The 24,845-nt window shown below is 40.8% G+C and overlaps 1 protein-coding gene across 2 annotated transcripts in view; it reads right to left on the bottom strand.

Moving 5' to 3' along the window:
• DIPK1A (divergent protein kinase domain 1A) overlaps nucleotides 1–23,209 on the bottom strand; it is a 118,254-nt gene extending 95,045 nt beyond the window's left edge. Inside the window, exon 1 of one of the 2 annotated variants that reach the window (XM_065908628.1) lies at nucleotides 23,086–23,209. In XM_065908628.1, coding sequence (XP_065764700.1) covers nucleotides 23,086–23,139 — 54 coding nt within the window. In that variant the 5' untranslated portion in view covers nucleotides 23,140–23,209. Of the gene's footprint in view, nucleotides 1–4,726; nucleotides 4,749–23,085 lie in introns of those variants that run through there. The other variant, XM_065908617.1, reaches the window with a different exon arrangement.
• Nucleotides 23,210–24,845: the final 1,636 nt, after the last annotated feature.

Genomic DNA, 24,845 nt, shown 5'->3' with positions numbered 1-24,845 from the left:
GAATTTTAAAAACTATATACTCCTCCTCACACATTTTTAAATTGATATATAAAATTTTTCATCATAAGGGAACTTCCCTGGTGATCCAGTGGTTGAGACACCATGTTTCCACTGCAGGGGTGCAAGTTCGAACCCTGGTCAGGGAACTAAGATCGCACATGCCATGCAATGTGACCAAAACTAAAATAAAATTTTTAGTATTTTGAAATTTCACCATAAGTTTATATAGTTCAAAGGAGTAATTTCCAATATAAGTAGTGATACTTTTAAAATAAAGCTATTATGCTACCTTAAATGTATCAAATGAAATTTAAACTCTATTACAATTTGATAGCTGCTATTATCCATTTTGGAGAAGGCAATGGCACCCCACTCCAGTACTCTTGCCTGGAAAATCCCATGGACAGAGGAGCCTGGTGGGCTGCAGTCTATGGGGTCACGAAGAGTCGGACACGACTGAGCGACTTCACTTTCACTTTTCACTTTCATGCATTGGAGAAGGAAATGGCAACCCACTCCAGTGTTCTTGCCTGGAGAATCCCAGGGACGGCGAAGCCTGCTGGGCTGCCGTCTATGGGGTCACATAGAGTTGGACACGACTGAAGTGACTTAGCAGTAGCAGCATTATCCATTTTTAAAAAATGGATGAACCACTGGTTCAGAATGGTCAGAAATTTTCTATATCTTATTTTCCTTCTTGAACTTATTCTCCTCTCTACTTTCACCACAAATTATTTTAACTTTAATTTGAAATATTTAAAGATTCACAGGAAGGTGCTAAGATATACAAGGAGGTCCATGTACTCTTCCCCCAGCATCCCCAACACTAACATCTTGTAGAACTGGTGACTAACCCATCATGTTGTTGCTGCTCAGTCACTAAGCTAAGTCATATTGGACTCTTTGCAACCCCATGGACTGCAGTCCACCAGGCTCCTCTGTCTATGGGATTTCTCAGGCAGGAATACTGGAGTGGGTAGCCATTCCCTTCTCCAGTGGACCTATGGGGGATATTCCCAACCTAGGGATGGAACCCAAGCCTTCAGCATTGCAGGTAGATTCTTTACCATCTACTCCAATATAAAATAAAAATGAAATTTTAAAAAGTATCATTTCTATAGAATAGTATTAACCACTCCAAAAAATATATGTATATACTTAATGATTTACTAGTAAACTAGCAAACAACTCAGTTAGGTCTTTTAATTTTGCGAAAGCAAAAAATGGGAAACTATTTGAATTGCAAAAGAAACTGTTATCCAGTCATTCCTTGAGAGAGTGTTCCTTAGTCATTCATGATCTCAACACAAACACCAATATTTTCAATTGCCCTTTGTTTGGCACCCTGGTGGCTTTCACATCCAGGGACCTTTGTAAGATCCAACAAGGATGAGCAATGTGCCTTTCTTTTGTAATAGTGGGAGAAGGGCAACTGCAAAAGGGAAGGTGGGAATGTAGCCCCTGCACCTCCATCAAAGGCACATTCTCAGGCAGAACAATGTTAGGAAAAAGTACTTGGGTAATTTAAGGATCTACAAATTGATCCCCTTAAACTATCGATTCCCCATACTCCTTGAAAAGTGTACCCAATTTCAAGATAAAAGTGAATGTGCATCTGCAGTGCATGGTATCAATATAAGCACCAGGACTATATAAGAAGTGTTCAGTAAATGCTTTTTGATGAGGAAAAGTGCAACAGCAAAATGACAAGTACCAAAATAGCAACACAATATATCAGAGGAAGACTCCACTTGAAAGCCAGGAATCAGACTGAAACAAATTAAGTTGCTGCTTAAAGCATAATAATTAAGGCCTTTAAATTCACCAAACCAATCCACTATCACAGATGAAAAAGGCATGTTTATCCCTTCTCTGTCCTAGGGGAATAAATTATCTTATGAGTCTTTCTTTTCCACCAAAGTGCTATTTAAAAGCTGATGAAATGCTCAGGCAATTTATTACATTAATATAAAGACCTTTTACAGGACAGACGATGACCAAAACCAAAAGGGGGTAGATAGCTCTGACTAAGGAAAGGATAGGTCTCTGAGGGTAATGCAAAATTTCCTGTTCTTGCCTGACTGGCTCCTGTTTGTTAGTCAGATCTCAGGTTTTCTAGCCAGTCAGCCAACACAAATGTCCTGACACTCCCTATCCCTAACTTGGTTTAATTATTTGCATTTGCACATAGCTAACTGTTGCCATACCTGGAGGAGGGCATGGCAACCCACTCCAGGATTCCTGTCTGGAGAGTCCCCATGGACAAAGGAGCCTGGCAGGCTACACTCCATGGGGTCGCAGAGAGTCAGACACAAATGAGCAACTAAGAACACAAGCACCTGATGTTTTCGTTGCGTGGTTGTTTTTTTTTAATTTCATTTATTATCTATCCATCAGTGCCCGCCCCCCAAACAACATGCAAACTCTATTGACAGCATACAGTTACCACAGTCACTGCTACAAACCAACTGCTCACCTAACACATAACAGGTAATATCCTTATTGACTATAATCTGTAGAAATCAGGCACAATACTGGTGCTAATTTTAAGATTCCAATTTTGAGTAGTTTTTTCTTTTTTATTACTAAAATTAACTGTTATTATACAAGATTTTCTGGAAAAAAATTCTCTCGCTTTATTTTATTGAAATAATTTATTCATTATGCAATGCTTAGACACCTCATTCATGAAGATTAACAATGTAGGTAAATATTCAGATGATAGATAAAATTCACGTCAGGACTTTCAGTTCAAGATGTCTCAAGAGATTGAAGATTTATGTTTACCACTTATAGCTTGCAAAATCACACTTAAAGAAGGCAGGGAAAAGAAACAATGAAACTCTAGCATCAAAAGAAAGGGGATGTAGGGGGTTCACCAGTGGACAAAAGATATAACTAATTTCTAGAATTAAAAAAGCAGGTTGAACTGTGTTGATGGATCAGAGAGGCAAAGAAAGCCACAGCCCAAAATACTCCACAAGGCAACCTAAGGGGGCTGGAAGCCAAAATGCTTGTTGGAATGCTAGAAGGAATCAAGAGAGCCAATCTGGCCTGGAACAACTGATGGCTCCGGGCTCTGGGCCAGAGGTATGAGGGAAGGCAGGAGAGAGAAGTGGGGCTGAAGACAGTGGGAATAATTGAAGGTCTGTATCTAGAACTGCACTAGCTGGCACCGCTATCTGCTTCCCCCACTCCCACATAGATCACAGGCAGCCTGGCATTAACCCTCAGCTGAAAAACCAGATACCTGAAGGAACAAACAACCCAGGGAAAGCCAAGGCCTCTGGGGGTAGTAGAGTCTGCCCCAGGTAGAGGACTCCTCTGAAACGGGGCCCCCGGGGCCTGAGCACAGGCTCACCCCAGAGCAAGCAGGCCAGCCAACGCATTCCACCTACACAGAGGGCACAGTCAGCCATCCAGTCAGGTGAAAGGTCCGGGGGAAGAGACCAGCTTCTAAAATAGCAGAGGAAATCCGCACCAGTGTCTCAGTCCTGCTTTCTACAATATGAGCAGACAACCAAGGCACATGGGGAAGTCCAGCAGCACAAAAAAGAAGAGCTAAGAAAAACATTTATAAAAAGGAATCCTGAGGGGAACAATTAAGGAACTTACAAAAATAAAATATATTAAGCAAAACAAAGCATCTACTATTGGGTTGGCCAGAAAGTTCATTCAAGTTTTTCTGTATGTGTGGAAAACCTGAACAAAATTTTTGGCCAAGCCAATATAATCAAAAGGGTACTGCATGGAATATAAACTAGGAATAGAAAACCACACACAGAGAAAAGGAACAAAGAACCTCACAGAAGTCTTTTAAATCAAAAAGACAGAATTTAAGGAGTGATTAGAAGAAAAAATCAACAGATGAACTGGAAAATAAAATTGAGAAACTCAGAATAAAAGTACATGGATAAAAAGATGGAAATAATAGAGAAAACTGTGAGAGATAGAAAGAGTCAATCCAAGAGGTACAACATTTGACTAATTAAACACCCCCACAAAAGGGAGAACAGAAAATAAAGAAGGGAGAAGCTAGTAAATAATAGAATTCCCCAGAAGATACAAGTTTTAAGACTGAAAGGGCTCAGTGAGTGCTCAATATAACCAACCAGTAAAAGACCCACATTTACACATTTCCTCATGAAATTCCAAAACAAATATAAAAAGGAGACCCTGAACAGGAAAAACAGGTCACCCACAGAGGATTGATAACTAAACCAGCTTCTAGTCAGCAACAGAGGATGTTAGAAGACAATAGAACTATGTCTTCCCAGTTTTAAAGAAACTTATTTTCAGCCCAGAATTCTATACCTAACCTAACTACAAACAAAGTATAATAAAGATAGTTTTAGACATGACTCAGAAAGTTTACTTCCCACACATCCTTTCTAAAGAACTTATCTCAGGATATACCCCAGTAGAATTCTGGCATAAATCAGCACAGTGGAAGACCTAGGATCTTAAGAACAGTGATTACAACATAGAAGAATGGAGCCAAGCCCTTGGAAGACAGCTGTGCAGCAGCCTAGAGAGGCATTTGGTCATAAAGGGGATTCCACACAATAAAACGATAACAGAATATGGGAAAAGTGAGGCTACAGCAAAGGCATATTAGGCCAAAAAAAGAGCAATTAAAAACTCCCTGAAAGCTAAAAAGCAAGAAAGAAAAGACAAATGTCACAAAAAAAGCTACATTTCAAATAAGAAGCATGCTTATACATACCCTAATTATAAGAAATTGGAATATGAGAAAATACGTAGTCATTATTGATCTTACAGTCTTGAGAGACAAGGGAGTCATGACCCTGGCCCTGGAGAGAAGAAAATGTAATCCTAGCACACAAATTGGCTCTGCACTAAATATAGAACGATATTTTAGGGAGTACTAAAAATAGAGAGGCCCTTCATCTTGGGCCAGAATTAACTTTGATATGGTTGGTCTCAAGACATAAATTTCAGGACCCTATGAGAATGACTGTGGAAAGTGTTTTACTCTCCTCCTATTTTCTATTAACTGTAGCACAAAATGACAGCCATTTCCTCCCTGCTCTCGGCTGGTTAAGAATCTGCTGACAATGTGGGAGACCTGGGTTTGATCCCTGGGTTGGGAAGATCCCCTGGAAAAGGGAAAGGCTACCCACTCCAGTATTCTGACCTGGAGAATTCCGTCCATGGGGTCCCAAAGAGTCTGATACTACTGAGCAACTTTCACTTTCAGTTCCTACCTGCAGTGCTCTCCCTGAAGATGATAATTGTTTTCATTATTCAAATGGTCTAGAACTCCAAAACTAGCTCAGTTCACTTGGATTTGAGGGGCAGATATCAAAATTAATGTCTACTCCCTAGAGCTGAGCATAACCAGGTAAGGAGGTAAGCAAGCATGATTTCTAAAAAAAAAGAAACTTTTTACAGGAGAAGTGTAAATATCAGATGTTCTCTTCCCTACTGGCAGAAATACGGCTTAACTTATGGAAAGGGGAAAATCCTTGTAATAATTTGCTCAATTAATAATCTGTCCCAGTCTGTTAATTCTACCCACTTTTCTGATAAGGGGAAGGAACTTCATGTTGTAATCAAAGGATCTCAGTTTTGTAAGGGAGATTTAAAAAAAAATTTTTCAATTTAGTTTTTTTTAACACTAAAAACATTTTGTATTGGGGTATAGCCAATTAACAATGTTGTGATCCTTCTGGGTGAACAGTTAAGAGACTCAGTCATATATAGTGGGAGAATTTTTCTTTATGGAAGAATTAACAAATCATACTAATCATTTGGGTTTTCTGAAATATGTTCCAGAAAAACCTGAATGAAGATTTTGCCAGCTGAATATAATACTACTTACAGTGTTCATCTTTTAGATTCAACTAATTTGGAGATTTGGTTACTGTCATAGGACAAAATATAAGTTATCAACTTTTGACAATGTAAAAGTGTTGCTGACAGAAACTGAGAAAAACACATAAAAAATGAAACAGGTTCTAATGCCCATCTTAAAAGGGGGAGAGTAGATAGACTGTCAAAAGTGGATGAAATGAGAAAGAGTTGTCATTATCTGAAGTTACTAAATTAAGCAACAGAAGAAGCAAAATTAAGAATCAAACGCTGGCAGAGAATGAGAACTGTAGTGTAAGAAAGCTAAATAGCCCTTCTTAAAAGCAAAAAGTCAATAGATATTATCTAAAGTTAATACATCAAGAAACAGAGGTAAGAGTCTATTATTTAGAGCAGCAGCCCGCAAACTCTTTTTTATTGTAGAATGCTCTCAGGAAAATATATTAGGGGAAAAAAATCCCTAAAATTTGTATACTTATTTATATTCTATAAAAATCATGGTCATATTAATCTATGACATGTATATTATAACTCACAATAATAGAAATTTTAAAATAGCAAGGAGAGATAAGAAAGTCTTCCACAGTGATCAGTGCAAAGAAATAGAAAAAAAAACAATAGAATGGAAAAGACTAGAGATCTCTTCAAGAAAATTAGAAATACCAAGGGAACATTTCATGCAAAGATAGGCACAATAATGGTATGGACAGAAATGGTATGGACTAACAGAAGCAGAAGATATGAAGAAGAGGTGGCAAGAACACAGAAGAACTATACAAAAAAGAACTTCACTACCCAGATAATCACGATGGTATGACCACTCACCTGGAGCCAGACATCCTGGAATGTGAACTCAAGTGGGCCTTAGGAAGCATCACTACAAACAAAGCTAGTGGAAGAGATGGAATTCCAGTTGAGTTATTTCAAATCCTAAAAGATGATGCGTGAAATTGCTGTACTCAATATGCCAGCAAATTTGGAAAACTCAGCAGTGGCCACAGAACTGGAAAAGGTCCGTTTTCATTCCAATCCCAAAGAAAGGCAATGCCAAAGAATGCTCAAACTACCACACAATTGCACTCATCTCACATGCTAGTAAAGTAATGCTCAAAATTCTCCAAGCCAGGCTTCAACAGTACGTGAAACGTGAACTTCCAGATGTTCAAGCTGGATTTAGAAATGGCAGAGAAGGGCTTCCCTGGTGGCTCAGTGGTAAAGAATCTGACTGCCAATGCAAGAGACATGGGTTTGATCCCTGGTCTAGGAAGATCCCACATGCTGTGGAGCAACTAAGCCAGTGCGCCACAATTATTGTCTTTGCTCTAGAGCCTGGGAGCCAAAACTACTGAGCCCATGTGCCACAACTACTAAAGCCTGAACACCCTAGAACTTGAAATAAGAGACAATATGGCAATGAGAGACCCATGTACCTCAACTAGGCAGTAGCCCCCCATCGCCAAAACTAGAGAAAGCCTGAGTAGCAACGAAGACCCAGTCCAACCATAAATAAATACATAATTTTTTAAAAAAAGAAAAGAAAAGGCAGAGAAATCAGATTCAAATTGCCAAGATCCATTGGATCATCAAAAAAGCAAGAGAGTTCCAGAAAACATCTACTTCTGCTTTATTGACTATGCCAAAGACTTTGTGTGGATCGCAAGAAACTGTGGAAAATTCTTAAACAGATAGGAATACCAGACCACCTGACCTGCCTCTTGAGAAATCAAAAAGCAACAGTCAGAAATGGACATGGAACAACAGACTGGTTCCAAATTGGAAAGGAGTACATCAAGGCTGTATATTGTGACCCTGCTTATTTAACTTATATGCAAAATGCATCATGAGAAACGCTGGGTTGGATGAAACACAAGCTGGAATCAAGATACCTGGGAGGAATATCAATAATCTCAGATATGCAGATGACACCACCCTTATGGCAGAAAGCGAAGAGGAACTAAAGAGCCTCTTGATGAAAGTGAAAGAGGAGAGTGAAAAAGTTGGGTTAAAACTCAACATGGAAAAAACCAAGATCATGACATCTGGTCCCATCACTTCACGGCAAATAGAGGGGAAACAGTGGAAACAGTGACAGATCTTCTTTCCTTAGGCTCCAAAATCACTGTAGATGGTTACTGCAGCCATGAAATTAAGAGATGCTTACTCCTTGGAAGAAAAGTTACGACCAACCTAGACAGCATACTAAAAAGCAGAGACATTACTTTGCCAACAAAGGTCCATCTGGTCAAAGCTATGGTTTTTCCAGTGGTCATATATAGATGTGAGAGCTGGACTATAAGGAAAGCTGAGCACCAAAGAATTGATGCTTTTGAACTGTGGTGTTGGAGAAGACTCTTGAGAGTCCCTTGGACAGCAAGGAGATCCAATCAGTCCATCCTAAAGGAGATCAGTCCTGGGTGTTCATTGATAGGTCTGATGCTGAAGCTGAAACTCCAACACTTTGGCCACCTGATGCAAAGAACTGACTCATTTGAAAAGACCCTGATGCTGGGAAAGATTGAAGGGGGAAGAGAAGGGGACGACAGAGAATGAGACTGTTGGATGGCATCACTGACTCAATGGACATGAGTTTGTGTAAACTCCAGGAGTTGGTGATGGACAGGGAGGCCTGGTGTGCTGCAGTCCACAGGGTCACAAAGAGTAGGACATGACTGAACAACTGATCTGAACTGAACTGAAGAATAATTTTGAATTGATTTTTACTGGGAGGAAATGCTTATTATAATAATAAACCAAAAACAGGAAATCGTCAGCTATTCTGTCAAAAATATTTTAAGATATAAAAAGTATATAAGAATAAACACAATTTCAAATAATTTCTTCCAGGACACAAATTCAGCATTGTAAGTACCTCCCAGGGTGTGGGGTGTGTGCAGTTCCCCTTAGAAACACAGGTCTAGAAGTTAGAACTGTAGTCACCAGGAAATCCAAAAAGATAAGTGATTCAAAGAGACTACCTTCTGAGAGCAGAGCTGGGGGTAAGAAGTGGAAGGGGAAACATGACTTGCATCATAAGCTCTCCTATACTTATACATGTTTATGTGGATTCAGTCATTCAACAAACATTTACTGAACATCTGCTTTGGGCTAGGCACAAAAGATAAAGAGAGGAAACTGACATCTCCATCTCAGCTGTCAGGGAGATCACAGTCTGGGGTTCAGAAGAAAGAAATAAAAACCACTGATGACAATTCAATATCGTAAGTTCTGTAAGAGAAGTGTGTGCCAGATATCAGGTACTCACACTGTGGGGCACAAAAAAGGTTGCCGTGTGAGGTTTAGGGAGAAATTTCTGAAAGGTCACTTCCTCTCTGAGTTGAAACCTAAAGGACAAGTAGAAATCTGAGAATAAACCAGGTAAAGAGGGATGCAGGGACATGGGGGAAAGGCATTCTAGGGCAAAGAGGAGGAAATGGTGGGGTAGACAGATGACACGTGGAGGAGAGCAAGGTGTGTTGGGAAACGGGAAGTTTCTCAGAATTGCTCGAGTCAACAGTTCGTGAGATGGCTGCGGCAGGAATGAAATGGCAAGACAAGAAGGGACCAGAAAAAAAGGGCTCAGAACTCTGCTTAGTTCACTGAAAGTGAAAGTCGCTCAGTCGTGTCTGACTCTTTGCGACCCCACGGACTATAGAGTCCATGGAATTCTCTAGGCCAGAAGACTGGAGTGGGTAGCCTTTCCCTTCTCCAGGGGATCTTCCTGACCCAGGAATTGAACCAGGGTCTCCTGCACTGCAGGAGAATTCTTTACCAACTGAGCTATCAGGGAAGCCACTGAAGGTAATGGCCTACTGAAGTCAATGGTAAATCACAGAAGGACTTCACTGGTAGGAGGGGGATTAGATCAGATTGGCATTCTGGAGAAGACTGATCTGGAAGGAAAGCGGGGGGTGGATCTGATGGGGTAAAGGTGGCAGGAAGGCCCTTCTGGAGGCTATTACGGTGGGCCTAATGAGACCAAAGGAGAGAATCAGGGTACCAGCAGGAAACAAATGGCCAACAGGTACATGAAAAGGTACTATCACTAATCAGAGAAACACAACTCAAAATCACAATGAACTATCACTTCATACCCATTAGAATGGCTATCATCAGACAAGAGACAACTATGTTGGTGAGGATGTGGAGAAAAATGAACACTTGTGCACTGCTGGTGGGAATGTAAACTGGTTTAATCACCATGGAACATATGGAGGTTCTGCAAAAACTAAAAAACAGAACTACCAGCATTCCTACTTCTGGGTATATAGCCAAAGAAAATGAAAATAGGATCTCAAAGAGATAGCTGCACTCCTGTGTTCAATGCCACATTATTCATAATAGCCATGACATGGAAATAACCTCAGTATCCAAAGTGTCCATTAGAGGATAAATGGATAAGAAAACATGGGAGACATCAAACATACACACACACACACACACACACAGGAAAATTAATCGACCATGAGAAAGAAATACTGCCATTTGCAACAAAATAGATGAACCCTGAGGGCATTATGTTAAGTGGAGTAAGCCAGACAGAAAGACAAATAAATGCTGCATAGTATCATTTATATATAGAATCTAAAAAAAAAATTTTAAGTAAAACTCATAGAAAGAGAGAGTAGAAAAATGGCTACCAGAGGCTGAGAGGTGGGGAAAATAGAAAGAGATCAGTAGGGGAGGGAGGTGGGAGGGGGGTTCAGGATGGGGAACACATGTAAATCCATGGCTGATTCATGTCAATGTGTGGCAAAAACCACTACAATGTTGTAAAGTAGTTAGCCTCCAACTAATAAAAATAATTGGGAAAAATAAATAAATTAATTAAAATGACACATATTGATAAAATTAAAAAAAAAAAACAAAGAAAGAGATCAGTAAAAGACCAGTAAAAACCTTACAACTGCACAATGAATAAGGTCTGAGGATCTAAGGTAAAACATGGTGACTACAGTTGATAACACTGTATATTTAAAAAAAGAAAGACGATGCAATCAAAAGCTATTTAGGAGATTCATTAGTGGAATTGTTGAGGGATTAAACATGAGGATAAGAAGAGAGGGAGAGTCTAGAAGGACTTGAGTATATTTATCTCTTGAGTAACTAGAGAGTATCACTAACTGAAATGAGTAAAGCAGCAATTTGGGGCCAGGGCTTTAGCTTTGGACATGTTGAACATGAAGTGCTAACTAGAGGTAGATATCAAATAAGCAGCGGGATGCAAATCTGAAGCTTGAGGTGGGGACGTCTGGGCTGATGATACACAGTTGAGACCCATTAGTATTTGAGTTGTCGTGGAAGCCATGTGAAGAGACACAAGGAGACTACAAAGTGAGAAGCAGAGAAGGTTGGGGTCCTGAGGACGACAGGGGCTAAAGAAAAAATGAGATTGAAAGGAAAGGGAGAATATCAGGATAAGAAGAAAGGAAAGTAAGAGAAGCAAAGAGGTAGTGAGTGGGCAAAGAAGAGTAGCTGACATGACAGAACATCTGATCCTGACTGAACAGGGAAAGGAGGGAAGCCAGAAGAGGTTGGCAGATTGGAAGAAGAGGGGGTGGCAAGAGCCTCAATTATAACGACAATGGTGAAGATGATATGATGGAGGTGTCAGTAACAGTAAACAGTAAGAATGTGAAAGAGCAGTGTGTGCTGAGTGTGAGCCATTGGAGTTCAATATCTCAGAGTGATGACAGAATATTTTTCAGTATGTGTACTATACTGTATCATTTTGCACATCCTGAGTACTATATGCCCAGGATAAAGGACAAGACTGGAGTAATAAGTAGGCTCTGCCTTCACTGGGTATGAATTTGTTATACTGAATCAGATGTGACTGAAAATCTTATAAGCTGACATATTATAACAAAACCAAGCACTTTTTTCTTTAAAGTAAAGAACAACTGTTAGGTAATAAACAGAAAGACACAGGTTACATTTTTAATAGGAGGATAATTGGCTTCTGCTATACAACAATATTGTGTTGTATTGGCTTCTGCTATGCAACAACATGAATCAGCCGTAAGTACACTATGTTGCCTCCCCCCTTACCTCCTCACCACCTCAACTACCCCCTAGGTTGTCACAGAATACTGCATTGAGCTGCCAGTGTTACACAGCAACTTTCTATTAGCTATCTATTCTACATATGTTAATGTATTAGGTTACATTTTAAAGAACCTTTTCTTAGAGTTCATAAAATGATACTTTTCCACTTTTTAGCTTGTACAAGGCTACAAAAGATTTAAGAATAGTATCTATTGTAAAAACAAGTATGCCACATGTGGTTGTTCAGTAGCTATTTATATTTTCCTTCCTTTAATAAGTAACCAAGATTCCTCTCATAGTAATTGCTGGAATGATAAATACAATGGTAATTCATAAAATTTCTTATGGCAACATCTTAAAACCTAATAGTAACGGAAGGAAAACAAAATACTTTAGGAAATGATTGACTTTTTTTAAACTGTCAGAATTTTCAGTTGTGTTTTCTATGTTAGAATTTTGAGTCTCCCAAGGTTTCCACCTCCTGATTATTTAATCAGCACTAATCTAGATACTGCTGTAAAGAGACTTAAAGCAGAGATAGTATCTTGAATTATCCAGGTGAACCCAATGTAATCACATGAACCCTTAAAGGCAGCAGTCAGAGATATGAGGCAGAGAAAGGTAGAAAAAGGCTGAGGCAGAAGAGGAAGTCAGAGAGATTGAAAACCTGCAAAGGCCTCCACCCACCATTGCTGGCTTTTAAGATGGAGAAAGGAAGCCATGAGCCGATTAATGCAGGCAGCCTCTAGAAACCGAGAACAACCCCCAGCCAACAGCCAGCAAGGAAATGGAGCATGGAACTGAATTCTACCACAGCATGGAACTGAATTCTGAAAACAATCTGTAAGAGCCTAGAAGTCAATTCATTCCCAGAGCTCCAGAAGGAAACTCAACTGTGTGTGTGTGTGTTCGTCGTTTAGTCGTGTCTGACTCCATGGACTGTAGCTGGCCAGGCTCCTCTGTCCATGGAATTCTCCAGGCAAGAATACTGGAGTGGATTACCATTCCCCCCTCCAGGGGATCTTCCCCACCCAGGGATCGAACCCAGGTCTCCTGTATCGCAGGCAGATTCTTTATCATCTGAGCTACCAGGGCAGCCCTAGTGAGGGCTTGATTTTCAGCCTGGAGCAGAGAATCAGGTGGGTCACATGTGCTGGGGCATCTAACCTTCAGAAGTGTGAGACACAAGTACTAATAAATATGTGTTGTTTTAAGATGCTAAATCTGAGAGAAAGAAAAAAAAAGATGCTAAATCTGTGGCAATTTGTTATAGGACCACTGGAAAACTACCATGCTTTCTTCAATCACTGACTTCAAACATGCTCTGTCAAATCTCATTTCCTTAACCCTTAATGTAACTTTGGACAGAATTCATTCATTCTAATCAGACTCAATTATTATGAAGTTCAATCTAATTTATTTTCTCCCAACCTTTTATTTTGTGTGTGTGTGTGTTTGTGCTCAGTCATGTCTGACTCTTGGAGACCCTATGGACTGTAGCCCACCAGGCTCCTCTGTCTATGGAATTTTCCAGGCAAGAATATTGGAATGCGTTGCAATTAGCTACTCCAGGGGATCTTCCTGACCCAGAGATCAAACCCGTGTCTCTTTTTATTTTGGAAATGTAACCTTTTATTTTGGAAATGCTTAAATCTTCAAAAAATTGTGGAGAAAAGTGCAAAGAATACCCTTATACCTATGCCTCTACTAATCAATTGCTAACAGTGTCCAATAATTGTTTGCTTTCTCACTCTCTCTAAACATTTAAACATCACTCCCTCTTTCTCCTTCTCCTTCTTAGGAAAGGAAAGGAAGGGGAGTGCTGCTTACAATAACATAACCCTGCTGAATAAACATCATTCTGAAACAATAAATCAAAAAGAAACTTTTTCAGGACTTCCCTGGTGGTACAGTGATTAAGAATCCGCCTTGCAACGCAGGGGATGAAGGCTCCACCCCTAGTTGGAGAACTAAGATCCCACATGCTATGGGGCAACTAAACCCAAGCACCACAACTACTGAGCCCACTTGCCTCAACTAGAGTCCGTGCACTGCAACCAAGATCCTGCATACCAAAACTGTTAAATCTGATGCAGCCAAATAAGTTAACTAATAAAGCCTTTAAAAAAAAAAAAAGGAAGAAACCTTTTCTAAACAAGACATGCAAATGGTCAAGAAGCACATGAAAAGATTCTCGACATCATTAAGCATCAGGGAAATGCAAATCCAAACCACAATGAGACATTACTTCAAACCCGTTAGGATAGCTGGCCCAGTAAACAAACAAATAAAAAGCAAAATAACAAATGCTGACAAGGATTTGGAAAAATTGGAGTCCTTGCGCATTGTTGATGGGAATATAAAATGATATAGCCACTATATAAAATAGTACAGACGTTCCTCAAAAATTTTAAATCAGAAGTACCCAGTGACGTGGCAATCCCACTTCTAGGTATATATACAAAAGAATTGAAAGAATATCTCAAAGAGATATTATATTAGCACTCCCATGTTCCCTGTGGCATTATTTACAACAGCCAAGAATTGGAAGTAACCCAAATGTCCATCAATTGATGTGGATTAAAAAGGTGGTATACACATACAGTGGAATATTATTCAACCTTTGAAAACAAAGATATCCTATCATACACTGCCAGATGAATAAATCTTGAGGATATTCAAGTAAAATAAGCCAGTCACACACACACACAAATTACTGCGTGATTCTACTTACACAAGTTATCTAAAGAAGTCAAACACATAGAAAAAGAAAGTAGAATGTGGTTACCAGGATGGTGTGGAGGGGAAGAAGGGGAGCTCTTATTCAATAGGTACAGAGTTTCAGTTTTGCAAGATTACAAGTTCTATAGATTTGTTGCCGAAAAATGTGCATATGTTAACAGTACTGTACTATAATCTTAAAAATGGTTGAGATGGTAAACTTTGTGCTGTGTGTTTTTGACCACAATAAAAAACAAAAGGAAAAAAAAATCCACAACACCATGATCACCCCTTAAACAGATATTATTTAATTCATTAAATAATTATCAAAAAAATTCCCTACTATTTCTAAAGAAAAATTTATTGACTAATATTGTGGATCTTTTAAACACGTTCATTTTGCAGTATTCTGGTTTTTCTAAACCTATATGCATTGTAAATTAAAGGGTTTTGAAGAAAAATTATTCACAAAATATTTAAATGTCTAGAAATAAATATGTTAAAAATGTGAGACATTTATCTTTCCAGTCAGTGTCAAAAGATGGTATTTATTTATTTATTTATTTATTTATTTATTTTTTATTAGTTGGAGGCTAATTACTTCACAGCATTTCAGTGGGTTTTGTCATACACTGATATGAATCAGCCATAGAGTTACATGTATTCCCCATCCCGATCCCCGCCTCCCACCTCCCTCTCCACCGGATTCCTCTGGGTCTTCCCAGTGCACCAGGCCCGAGCACTTGTCTCGTGCATCCTGCCTGGGCTGGTGATCTGTTTCACCATAGATAATATACATGCTGTTCTTTTGAAACATCCCACCCTCACCTTCTCCCACAGAGTTCAAAAGTCTGTTCTGTACTTCTGTGTCTGTTTTTCTGTTTTGCATATAGGGTTATCGTTACCAAAAAGATGGTATTTAATAGAATAGTATAGTATTGTATTTCAAAGCAACTTTAAGAAATGAAAACATTAAAATGAAAACGTAAAAAAAGAAAACTTCTATAAAGAACACAAAACATTAAGATGAAAAGCTGAGGTACTGGGAAGATAACAATGGAGAAACCCCTTTACTGCATGCTATAGCCTGAAAGTGTCTGAGTATGAAATCTGCCTGAGAATTCACCATTTCTTTGAGTTTATTATAGTGACTAACAGTAATACCAAAAGGTTGCATTATAATTCTGTGCTTGAATTTAAGACATTATGGGATACATATGCTCCGCGTATATTCACTAGTTTCAGAAAGCTAATCATAGTTAAAGATTCAGTTTCAGGCAAAAGCAAAAGTTTAACCCTGTACAACAGGTATAAAAGAGCTGATGAACCACACCACCTACAGTCCTTCTCCCTTTGGAGAATAGGAAACAATATTTGCTTTTATTACCCTTAGATTTAAAATAATCCTGGGAGTTGAAAATGAGCAAGAAGTCATATTATTCTTACTATAATATTTGTCAACATTGTCACTATTATCAACTAAACCATATCAATAACCCTACAAGACACTAAATCCTGCAAAAATATACACATGAAGTCAAAAAGAATCAAACCATCTACAGCAGTCACGTTTGAAGACTAGTACTAATGTAAATCAAAGAGCCAGGTAGGTATCAGAAATGTTAAAGTGCCAACAACCTCATTAGAATATGCCATTTATCCATCCATTCGTAACAGCCCTACTGAACACATTGAAACTGCTAGTTATTTTTAAGAGGCTACCTTAAGAAATTTAAAACTTTTGCAATTTAAAGGACTTGAAAGTACCTTCAGAAGTACCCAAGTATCTCAGACTTCAAATGCCATTAACATTCCAGCAGCCTTTTATATGTAACAGGGCACGTAGGCAGAATGACTGGAATGGAAAATGTGTCTAATCTAAGTATAGAGAATTAACTTAAATTGTCTTAACTTTCATTCTTCCAGGACTTAATGACAGTGAGAAGAAGGAAGGTATTATAAAGTAAAACCAATGAATTATAGGGCTGTTGTGTTATCAGTCCCACTCAGGCTACGAGCAAACTCTAAACAAAGCGGATCCTAATTTGTAGAAAATACACTGCTAAAAAGAGACAAACGAAGGCATCAACTTGGGTCACCACACAGGCCCCAAAGAGTACCATCACAACAGTGTGCGGAAGGAAAATACTGCCTAAAAGTGGTCCAAACTAGTGAACATGAACACACCCACAGATCCTGTTCTCAGAGGCAGGATTCTACTCTGTTCAATGTGCCACAACATATAGCTAGTCCAGGAAATACTAATTCCCAGGTAAGCTTTCAACAAAATAGCCAGGAAGGATAGAACTTAAAGTTAAGGTGCTCTGGGAATGCTGCCTTGCCCTGAGCCGTTGTTTGTTCGGGTAAGTGCTGGTAGGCTATGTCTACTTCAAGCAGATCACAAGCCCTCCTGGTTCACAGAGAGGCCACACAGGCAAACAGTGTGGCCGCACCAGTCTGGATGAAGTCCTCTCTACACCAAGAAGCTGGCATGGGTGCAATCTATAACAAGAAGCAGTGAGAAGGACCACGTCAATGGGATAAACTGAATTTCTTTTTTTACAGCTGAATTGAGATATAATTCATATACCATACAATTTATTCATTTAAAGTAGACAATTCAGTGGATCTTAGTATATTCACAGAGTTGTGCACAGCATCAATTTTAGAATATTTCCTTTACCCCCAAAGAAACCTCATACCCATTTCCCCACAACCCTCCCAGCCCTAATCTAGCTTCTGTCTTTATAGATTTGCCTTTACTGGCTACTTCATATAAATGGAACGCCAGAATATGTGATCTTTTATGAGTGGCTTCTTTCATATATTTAATGGCTTCAAGGTTCATCCATGTTATAGCATATATCAATTCTTCATTCCTCTTTCTTGTTGAACAATATTCTACTACATGGATATATACCATTATCAGTTTTTCTCTTCACAAACAGAAGAGTCTGCTTTGCTACATAAACAAAACTGTAAAAAGTAATTCAGTCCCCGCATTAGTCCATAAATGCCTACGTAAGCCATATCATAGCTGAAAACTTATCATTAACTGCATAATACTACAGTTTCCAGAAAGTGTTGGTTGCTCAGTCATGTCCGACTCTGCAACCCCATGGACTGTAGGCTCCTCTGTCCATGGAATTCTCCAGGCAAGAATACTGAAGTCGGTTGTCATCTCCTACTCCAGGGGATCTTCCCAAGTCAGGTGTTGAAACCGGGTCTCCTGCTTTGCAGGTGGTCTCTACCATCTGAGCCACCAGTGAAGGCCACTGTTTCTAGAAACATTCTACAGTTTCTAGAAACATTATCAATTATCACAGTGACATTTGGATTAAAGAAAATACTGAGAATGAAGCTCCGTTATAGTTAATTGCTTAACATTTTTTCCTGTAAACTGCAGTAGGAAAGGAAACTTGCAAGTCCAAAGGCCTGAACACCTCAGAACAGAACTACTTTTGGACTCCACCCTACTTGAAGACGGAACAGCAAAACTGCAAGTATACAAAGCTGGTCTCTGAAACTTTCCGCTCTTCTTGCTGGGCCCTTCATCTCTTCCCCCATCTTTAAAATTTAATTCCTTCAGTGCTCCACCCCTAACCCTATCTCCAAACAAAACAAAAACATTAAATCTGTGTTGACTAATCACAGCTTTACTTTAAAGTAAAATATTACATTTACATGAAAATGTCACTTACACCAGACATTTTCTAAGACTTTCTCCCAAAACCTGAAATGAGAATTAAGTTCTCACCTGGTAAGAGGAGAGTTTTTTGTTTTGTTTTTACCAAGAGACCCTCTCATATCACAGTAAATCCATCCCATGGCAAGTCAAATTTAGTCATTCTCTCAGAATAATGCACATGTAGGAAAATGAGAGAAAGCAAGAAACTGCTGTTAATTTTGTTAAGGCATGATAATGGTATTATGAATATGTCAAAAATATCATTATCTGTTAGAAATTCATACTGAGGCATTTAAATGAAATTATGTGATATACGGGATCTGCTTCAAAATATTTTAGTTGGAAAAAGGACACAGGGGAAGGGAGATGAAACAAAATACTGATAATTGTTGAGGGCAAGTGACAGGTACCTGAGAGTACATTATTCTTTTCTGCTTTATGTATGCATAAAAATTTCTGTAGTAAAATACTTTTAAAAAAGAGAAACTGTTCTCTTCCTCTCCGGCAGTCTTTTGTCCCTTACTTTTTCTTCATAGCACTTTTATTTCTAAGGTTATTTGATTAATGCTTGTCTCCTTGACTAGACTTTAAGCTCCATGAGGATCACATGGGTATTTGTTTAGCTTCTGTAGAATCCCAACCCCCTCACAGAGTTTCTGGCATGTGAAAGGCATTGACAAATATTTACTAAGTAAATGATGAAGTCAGTAAAATTAAGCCATATTATGCCCCTAGATCAATAAAGACTCAACAAATAAAAGGGGGGATGATAGAAAGTCAGGGACCTTTGGTTGAAGGAATTGAATATATTTACCTACATGTATTTACCATTTAGGTTCACATGCTTTTCTATTAAAAATGCGGTTAAGATGTCACAAAATAGATTTAACTTCATCTAGCCGAGTTCCAGAAAAAACATCTACTTCTGCTTTATTGACTACACCCAACCCTTTGACTGTGTGGATCACAGCAAACTGTGGAAAACTAAGAGATAGGAATACCAGAAGCCACCTGACCTGCCTCTTGAGAAACCAGTTAGAACTGGACATGGAACAACAGACTGGTTCCAAACAGGAAAAGGAGTACATCAAGGCTGTATATTGTCACCCGGCTTATTTAACTTATATGCAGAATACATCATGTGAAATGCCAGGCTGGATGAAGCACAAGATGGAATCGAGATTGCCGGGAGAAATATCATTAACCTCAGATACGCAGATGACACCACCCTTATGGCTGAAAGCGAAGAACTAAAGAGCCTCTTGATGAAAGTGAAAGAGGAGAGTGAAAAAGCTGGCTTAAAACTCAACATTCAGAAAACTAAGATCATGGCATCCAGTCCCATCACTTCATGGCAAGCAGATGGGGAAACAATGGAAACAGTGACAGACTTTATTTTTTGGGGCTCCAAAATCACTGTAGATGGTGACTGCAGCCATTTAAAAGATGCTTGCTCCTTGAAAGAAAAGCTATGACCAACCTAGACAGCATACTAAAAAGCAGATACATTACTTTGCTGACAAAGGTCTGTCTACTCAAGGCTGTGGTTTTTCCAGCGGTCATGTATGGATGTGAGAGTTGGACTATAAAGAAAGCTGACTGCCGTAGACTTGATGCTTTTGAACTGTGGTGTGGGAGAAGACTCTTGAGAGTCTCTTGGACTGCAAGGAGATCCAAGGAGGTCCATTCTAAAGGAAATCAGTCCTGAATATCCATTGGAAGGACTGATGTTGAAGTTGAAACTCCAATACTTTGGCTACCTGATTCGAAGAATTGACTCATTGGAAAAGACCCTGATGGTAGGAAAGATTGAAGACGGGAAGAAAGGGGACGATAGAGGATAAGATGGTTGGAAAGCATCACCAACTCGATGGACCCGAGTTTGAGTGAGCTCTGGGAGTTAGTGATCAACAGGGAAGCCTGGTATGCTGTAGTCCATGGGGTCACAAAGAGTCAGACACTACTGAGTGACTAAACTGAAACTGATCTTATCCTCACTACATCCACGTGATTACACAGCTAAGAACTACAATTTCTACTTTATGATATGGAAACTATGAAACCAGAAAATTATGAAATTTTTTCAAGGTCATAATGAATCAGATGCACAAATGAACAAAGTTCAGCTCTGTCCTCATGCCTCATGCTGTTCCCAAAGGAACATGATTTTAAAGAAAATCAGGGACCTCCCTGGCTGTCCAGTGTTTAAGACTCCACGCTCACAATGCTCAAAGCCTGGTCAGGAAACTAATATCCTGCAAGCCACACGGCACTGCCAAAAAACAACAGAAATAAATAAAATAAAATTGAAAAGATAATAAAAATAAAAAATGAAAGTATTGTATATGTTAATTCAACTTTCAGTGACTGAGAAACTGAATAGATAGCTGCACAATAGTCTTAGATGAAAATATTTTTCTTTGACTTCATCCAAAACAATTTACAGGTTGAAGCACCTAGTGGAAGGAAAAAAAAAAAAAGAAAAGCAAGAATACTGGAGTGGGTAGCCATTCCCTTCTCCAGGGAATCTTCCCAATTCAGGGATGAAACCCAGGTTTCTCAATTGCAGGCATTCTTTACCATCTGAGCCACCAGGGAAGCCCCAAACGGTAAAAGTAGTATTAAAAGCAAAAGGTGAACCATTTAGCAATGGAGAACAGAAAAAGGCATGACAGTGAGTAATGTGAAGGCCTTTTTATTCAGCGGGTTAAACTGAAAATGTATGGTGAAGGACAACTAACAAGAACATTCCTAAAGAGAATAAATACTAATACCAAGACAATGTTTAAAACACCAGTGCTCCAGGTTCCCAAGTTCTAAAATTATCACAAATATAATACTATAATCAACAAAGTTTTCTATTTAATCATTATTTTATATAGAAATAGCCTACTAATATATCACTATGCCCCCAAGTCCTTTTGAAATGCTGAAGACCTGAGTTTACCTTAATTTGGTAATGGATAATGATGCACACGGAGAAGGCAATAGCACCCCACTCCAGTACTTTTGCCTGGGGATTCCCAAGGACGGAGGAGCCTGGTAGGCTGCAGTCCATGGGGTCGCTAAGAGTCGGACACCACTGAGCGACTTCACTTTCACTTTTCACTTTCATGCATTGGAGAAGGAAATGGCAACCCACTCCAGTACTCTTGTCTGGAGAATCCCAGGGACGGAGGAGCCTGGTAGGCTGCCGTCTATGGGGTTGCACAGAGTCAGACACGACTGAAGCGACTTAGCAGCAGCAGCAGCAATGATGCACACATTCTGGAAGGCAGAATTACTAAATGTTTGCCATTAACAGAAGCCTAACTATTTGTAAAACTAACCTTAGCTCAGCCAATCTGAAAGTTCTTATGCTATGGTGCCAAAAAAATGTCACAACCACATGTGTGGAGAACGTTGAGAACCAAACGAATCAAAGTCGAAAAGTGTGCCACAAAATCTAAAAAAAAAAAAAAAAAGCTAGACAGTTTTAGTTAAGAAAAAACATTTTAAATATTTCAAACTCTGGAAAGTGGTTTGTTTTCCTTTTTTTTTTTCCTCGTCACATAAAGGGTTATAAAGAGGTATCTGGCCTGGATTGAATTCTACACTGGGTTGCTCTACTGTTACTCGTGGCACAATTACCACTGGTAGAGCTACAAAGGCTCAGAACATTCCATTTTACTCCTATATTCTTCATTTCACGAGCTGTCAATCAAGCTTCCAACTTGAAGTACATCACTCTTTGCAGAGTAATGATTCACACATGCAATTTCCAAACTGAAATGAAAGATTTACTTGCCCCACGACGGTTTCTTCTCAACTTTTAAAATAATTGATAAAAGCACCACCTGAGTATGAATTCCCATCCCAAAATAATCTATGGATACCTTTAAGCATTTTAATATCCGTGGTAAAGGACTACCGTCCTCTGAATGCAGACAGAACTGCTGACCCACGCGAAGAATTGATTTGTAGTTGTTTTTCCACTTGGGTGATGGATTTGCGCTCAGCTACTCATGGTGTCTACTAGGTCCCCCTGGTGACTAACAGTGCTTGAAAGCTGTAGCAGGGTTCGAAGACACAGACTGGCAGCGGAATATAGGGTGGAACGGGAAATTATGAAAAATTAACACGCAGACAGTATACATGACATAACAGAATTACATTTGCATTGCTAGGGTATTCGTGAGCCGCATAAGACATTGTCCCCTTCCTTTTAAAACGCAAACATCCATCCGCCTCGCTTGAGCCCTTGCTCCCGTTTAAATCACGGGTGTGATGGAGATCGAACCAAGTGGTTCAGCCCGAGGCACATGCCGCTTCACCAGGGTTTGAAGAAAACACTGATGTGACAATCTGTCATAATTTTCTAAAATATGGAGGAATGATACACCACCTTTCCTACCACCTACTGAGGACTCAGGACTGAGCGGAGAACAGCCGCCCTGCGGGGCCCACCAGGGAGGGGGGAGGAGAGCAATGGACCAGGGAGAAGACCGCGGCACGTCCCGAGCCCAGACTGCGGAGCCCCAAACGCGAGGGGCGTGGGGTCGCACCCGGGTCACGTCCCGGGGCTCTCGGGATGCGAGGCGCCGAGGGCGAGCCCGGACCGGTCGGGACGCTGGGGGGCGGCGGGACAGCGCCGCGGTGGAGGCTGCGGCGCCGGGTCAGCGAGGGAGGGCGCGCCGCCAGGTGCCGGACGGCAGGGGGCAGCGGGGTTCGGGCGGGCGCCGACCCAAGGAGGGAGGAGGAAGGCGGGCAAGTCCCGCGCAGAGAGCGGGCGCGCGGCGGGCTCGCCGCCGGCCTACCTGGAGGTAACAGGGCTTCCTTAGCCAGGCCCCCGGACAGAGACTCCTCGCCATGGTAATCACACATCGCCCCGCCGCGCCGCAGTCAGAGGCGGACCCGAGCGCCGGCGACCCGGCTCCCCGCCTTTCCCCGCCTCCCCGCCCCCAGTCCGGCCGGGCCCGCCCACTCCTCCGCCCCCGTCGCGGCGCGCGCCGCGCTCCCCCCGGCCCCGCTGCGGCGACGGCGGCCGGCGGCCCGAGGCCCGGCCTCCTGCTCGGCTCGCCCGGCTGCCGCGGCTGTCAGAGCCGCCGCTGCCGGCTCCGCCATAAAGGGGAGTCGCGCCTCGCTCGGCCGACACAAATCCAACTGCGCCTCGCGCTTAAAGGGGAGGCGTGCGGAGGAAGGAGGGGGCGCCGCGGACGCCGGGGTGTCGCTTGCTCGGCGCCGGGAGGGGAGGGCCGGGGAGCCCAGCTCGCCGAACACGCCGAGCTAAGCGGCTGCTCCCGGCTACCCACTCCCCTGGCCGCGCGTCCCGCCACCCCGCCCTGCAGGTCTGACGCTCCGTTTGGACTCTGCTCCTTCAGCCCGGACGTGTCTGGGCGGGTTGCGTGGAAATTCAAGGGAAGCTTGGGGCTCCTTCCCTGGGGACCGGCTTTTTCCTCCCTCGCGTACCGTGGCCCGTGCGGCCGCCGGAGCAACCGACTGGCGCATCTCCTGAGCCAACGCAGACGGGGCTCCCGTCTGTGAATGTAACCTGCCCCCACATCCAGCCTTAAACTCTTACAGCCTTAACCTTGTTTTCCTGAGTACTTTTTAAAGTCTGACCTTTTTGGTTTGAATTGCTTTAAACAGTTTTAGAGTTTTCCTGGCCCTACCCACGAACTTTGAGTCAAAAGAGAAAAAGACAAACATTACTAAATTAAATACAGTTCTGAAGTCAGGAGACCCGGGACGTGGCACAGCTACTCAGCTAAGGCTACATAACACAGGGTGTGGTGTCTTTCTTTTGACAGTGAAGTCCAAATAAGGAAAAAAACGGCCATCCTAGCGGGAGAACAGCTGTTGATCCTAGTGACTTGTAACGTAAGAAGATGCATTTTTGCTTCTTTTTACCCCATAGGTTGCCACTTAGAACTCGGGCCTCTTGCTCTGACAAGAGGTTTCCTTAAGAGCAAAACTTGACTAACTCACTGTGGTTTTTACTTAAGCTTTGTTCTAGTGTTTTCCGTTTCTGAAGAATTGCGTTCTTGCCCGCCCCTCCCCCAGCCCAAGCACACACAGGTTTAAAACCTGTGTGGTATTTTCTTGCTGCAAATAAACTCTGTTTTTCATTGATCTTTCAGCTTGGGTTAAAAGATTTCAGTAATTTCTGAGTATGATAAGTACTGGTTTAATTCGTTCTTTCATTCATTAAATAAACAAATATTAATTGAGCCCCTGGACATTGTTCTAGTTGATTGAATTATATACCTGAGAAAAATACAAAACCCTCAGCCCTTGTGGGTATTACATTCTGGAAGTGAGGGCAGCAGGCAATAAGTAATACATAAGAAAATCAAATAGGATAATAAAGCCGATAGGGGATATGTTAAAAAAAAAAAAAAAAGAAAAAGAAAAGAAAAAACAAACCAGTGGAGATGAGGAAGACTACAGATAGAGTTGGTTAGAGAAGAAAGATCAGGAATTTGGTATCGGACTTTTTTACATTCAAGATATCTATTGGAAATTCAAGTGGAGATCTTAAATAGGCAGTTGTACATGGAAGTGCAGTGTTAAGAAG

This window comes from Muntiacus reevesi, chromosome 1 (genome assembly GCF_963930625.1).
Source record: "Muntiacus reevesi chromosome 1, mMunRee1.1, whole genome shotgun sequence".
Classification (NCBI taxonomy): Eukaryota; Metazoa; Chordata; class Mammalia; order Artiodactyla; family Cervidae; genus Muntiacus; species Muntiacus reevesi.
This window is presented reverse-complemented; position numbering and strand designations above follow the sequence as displayed.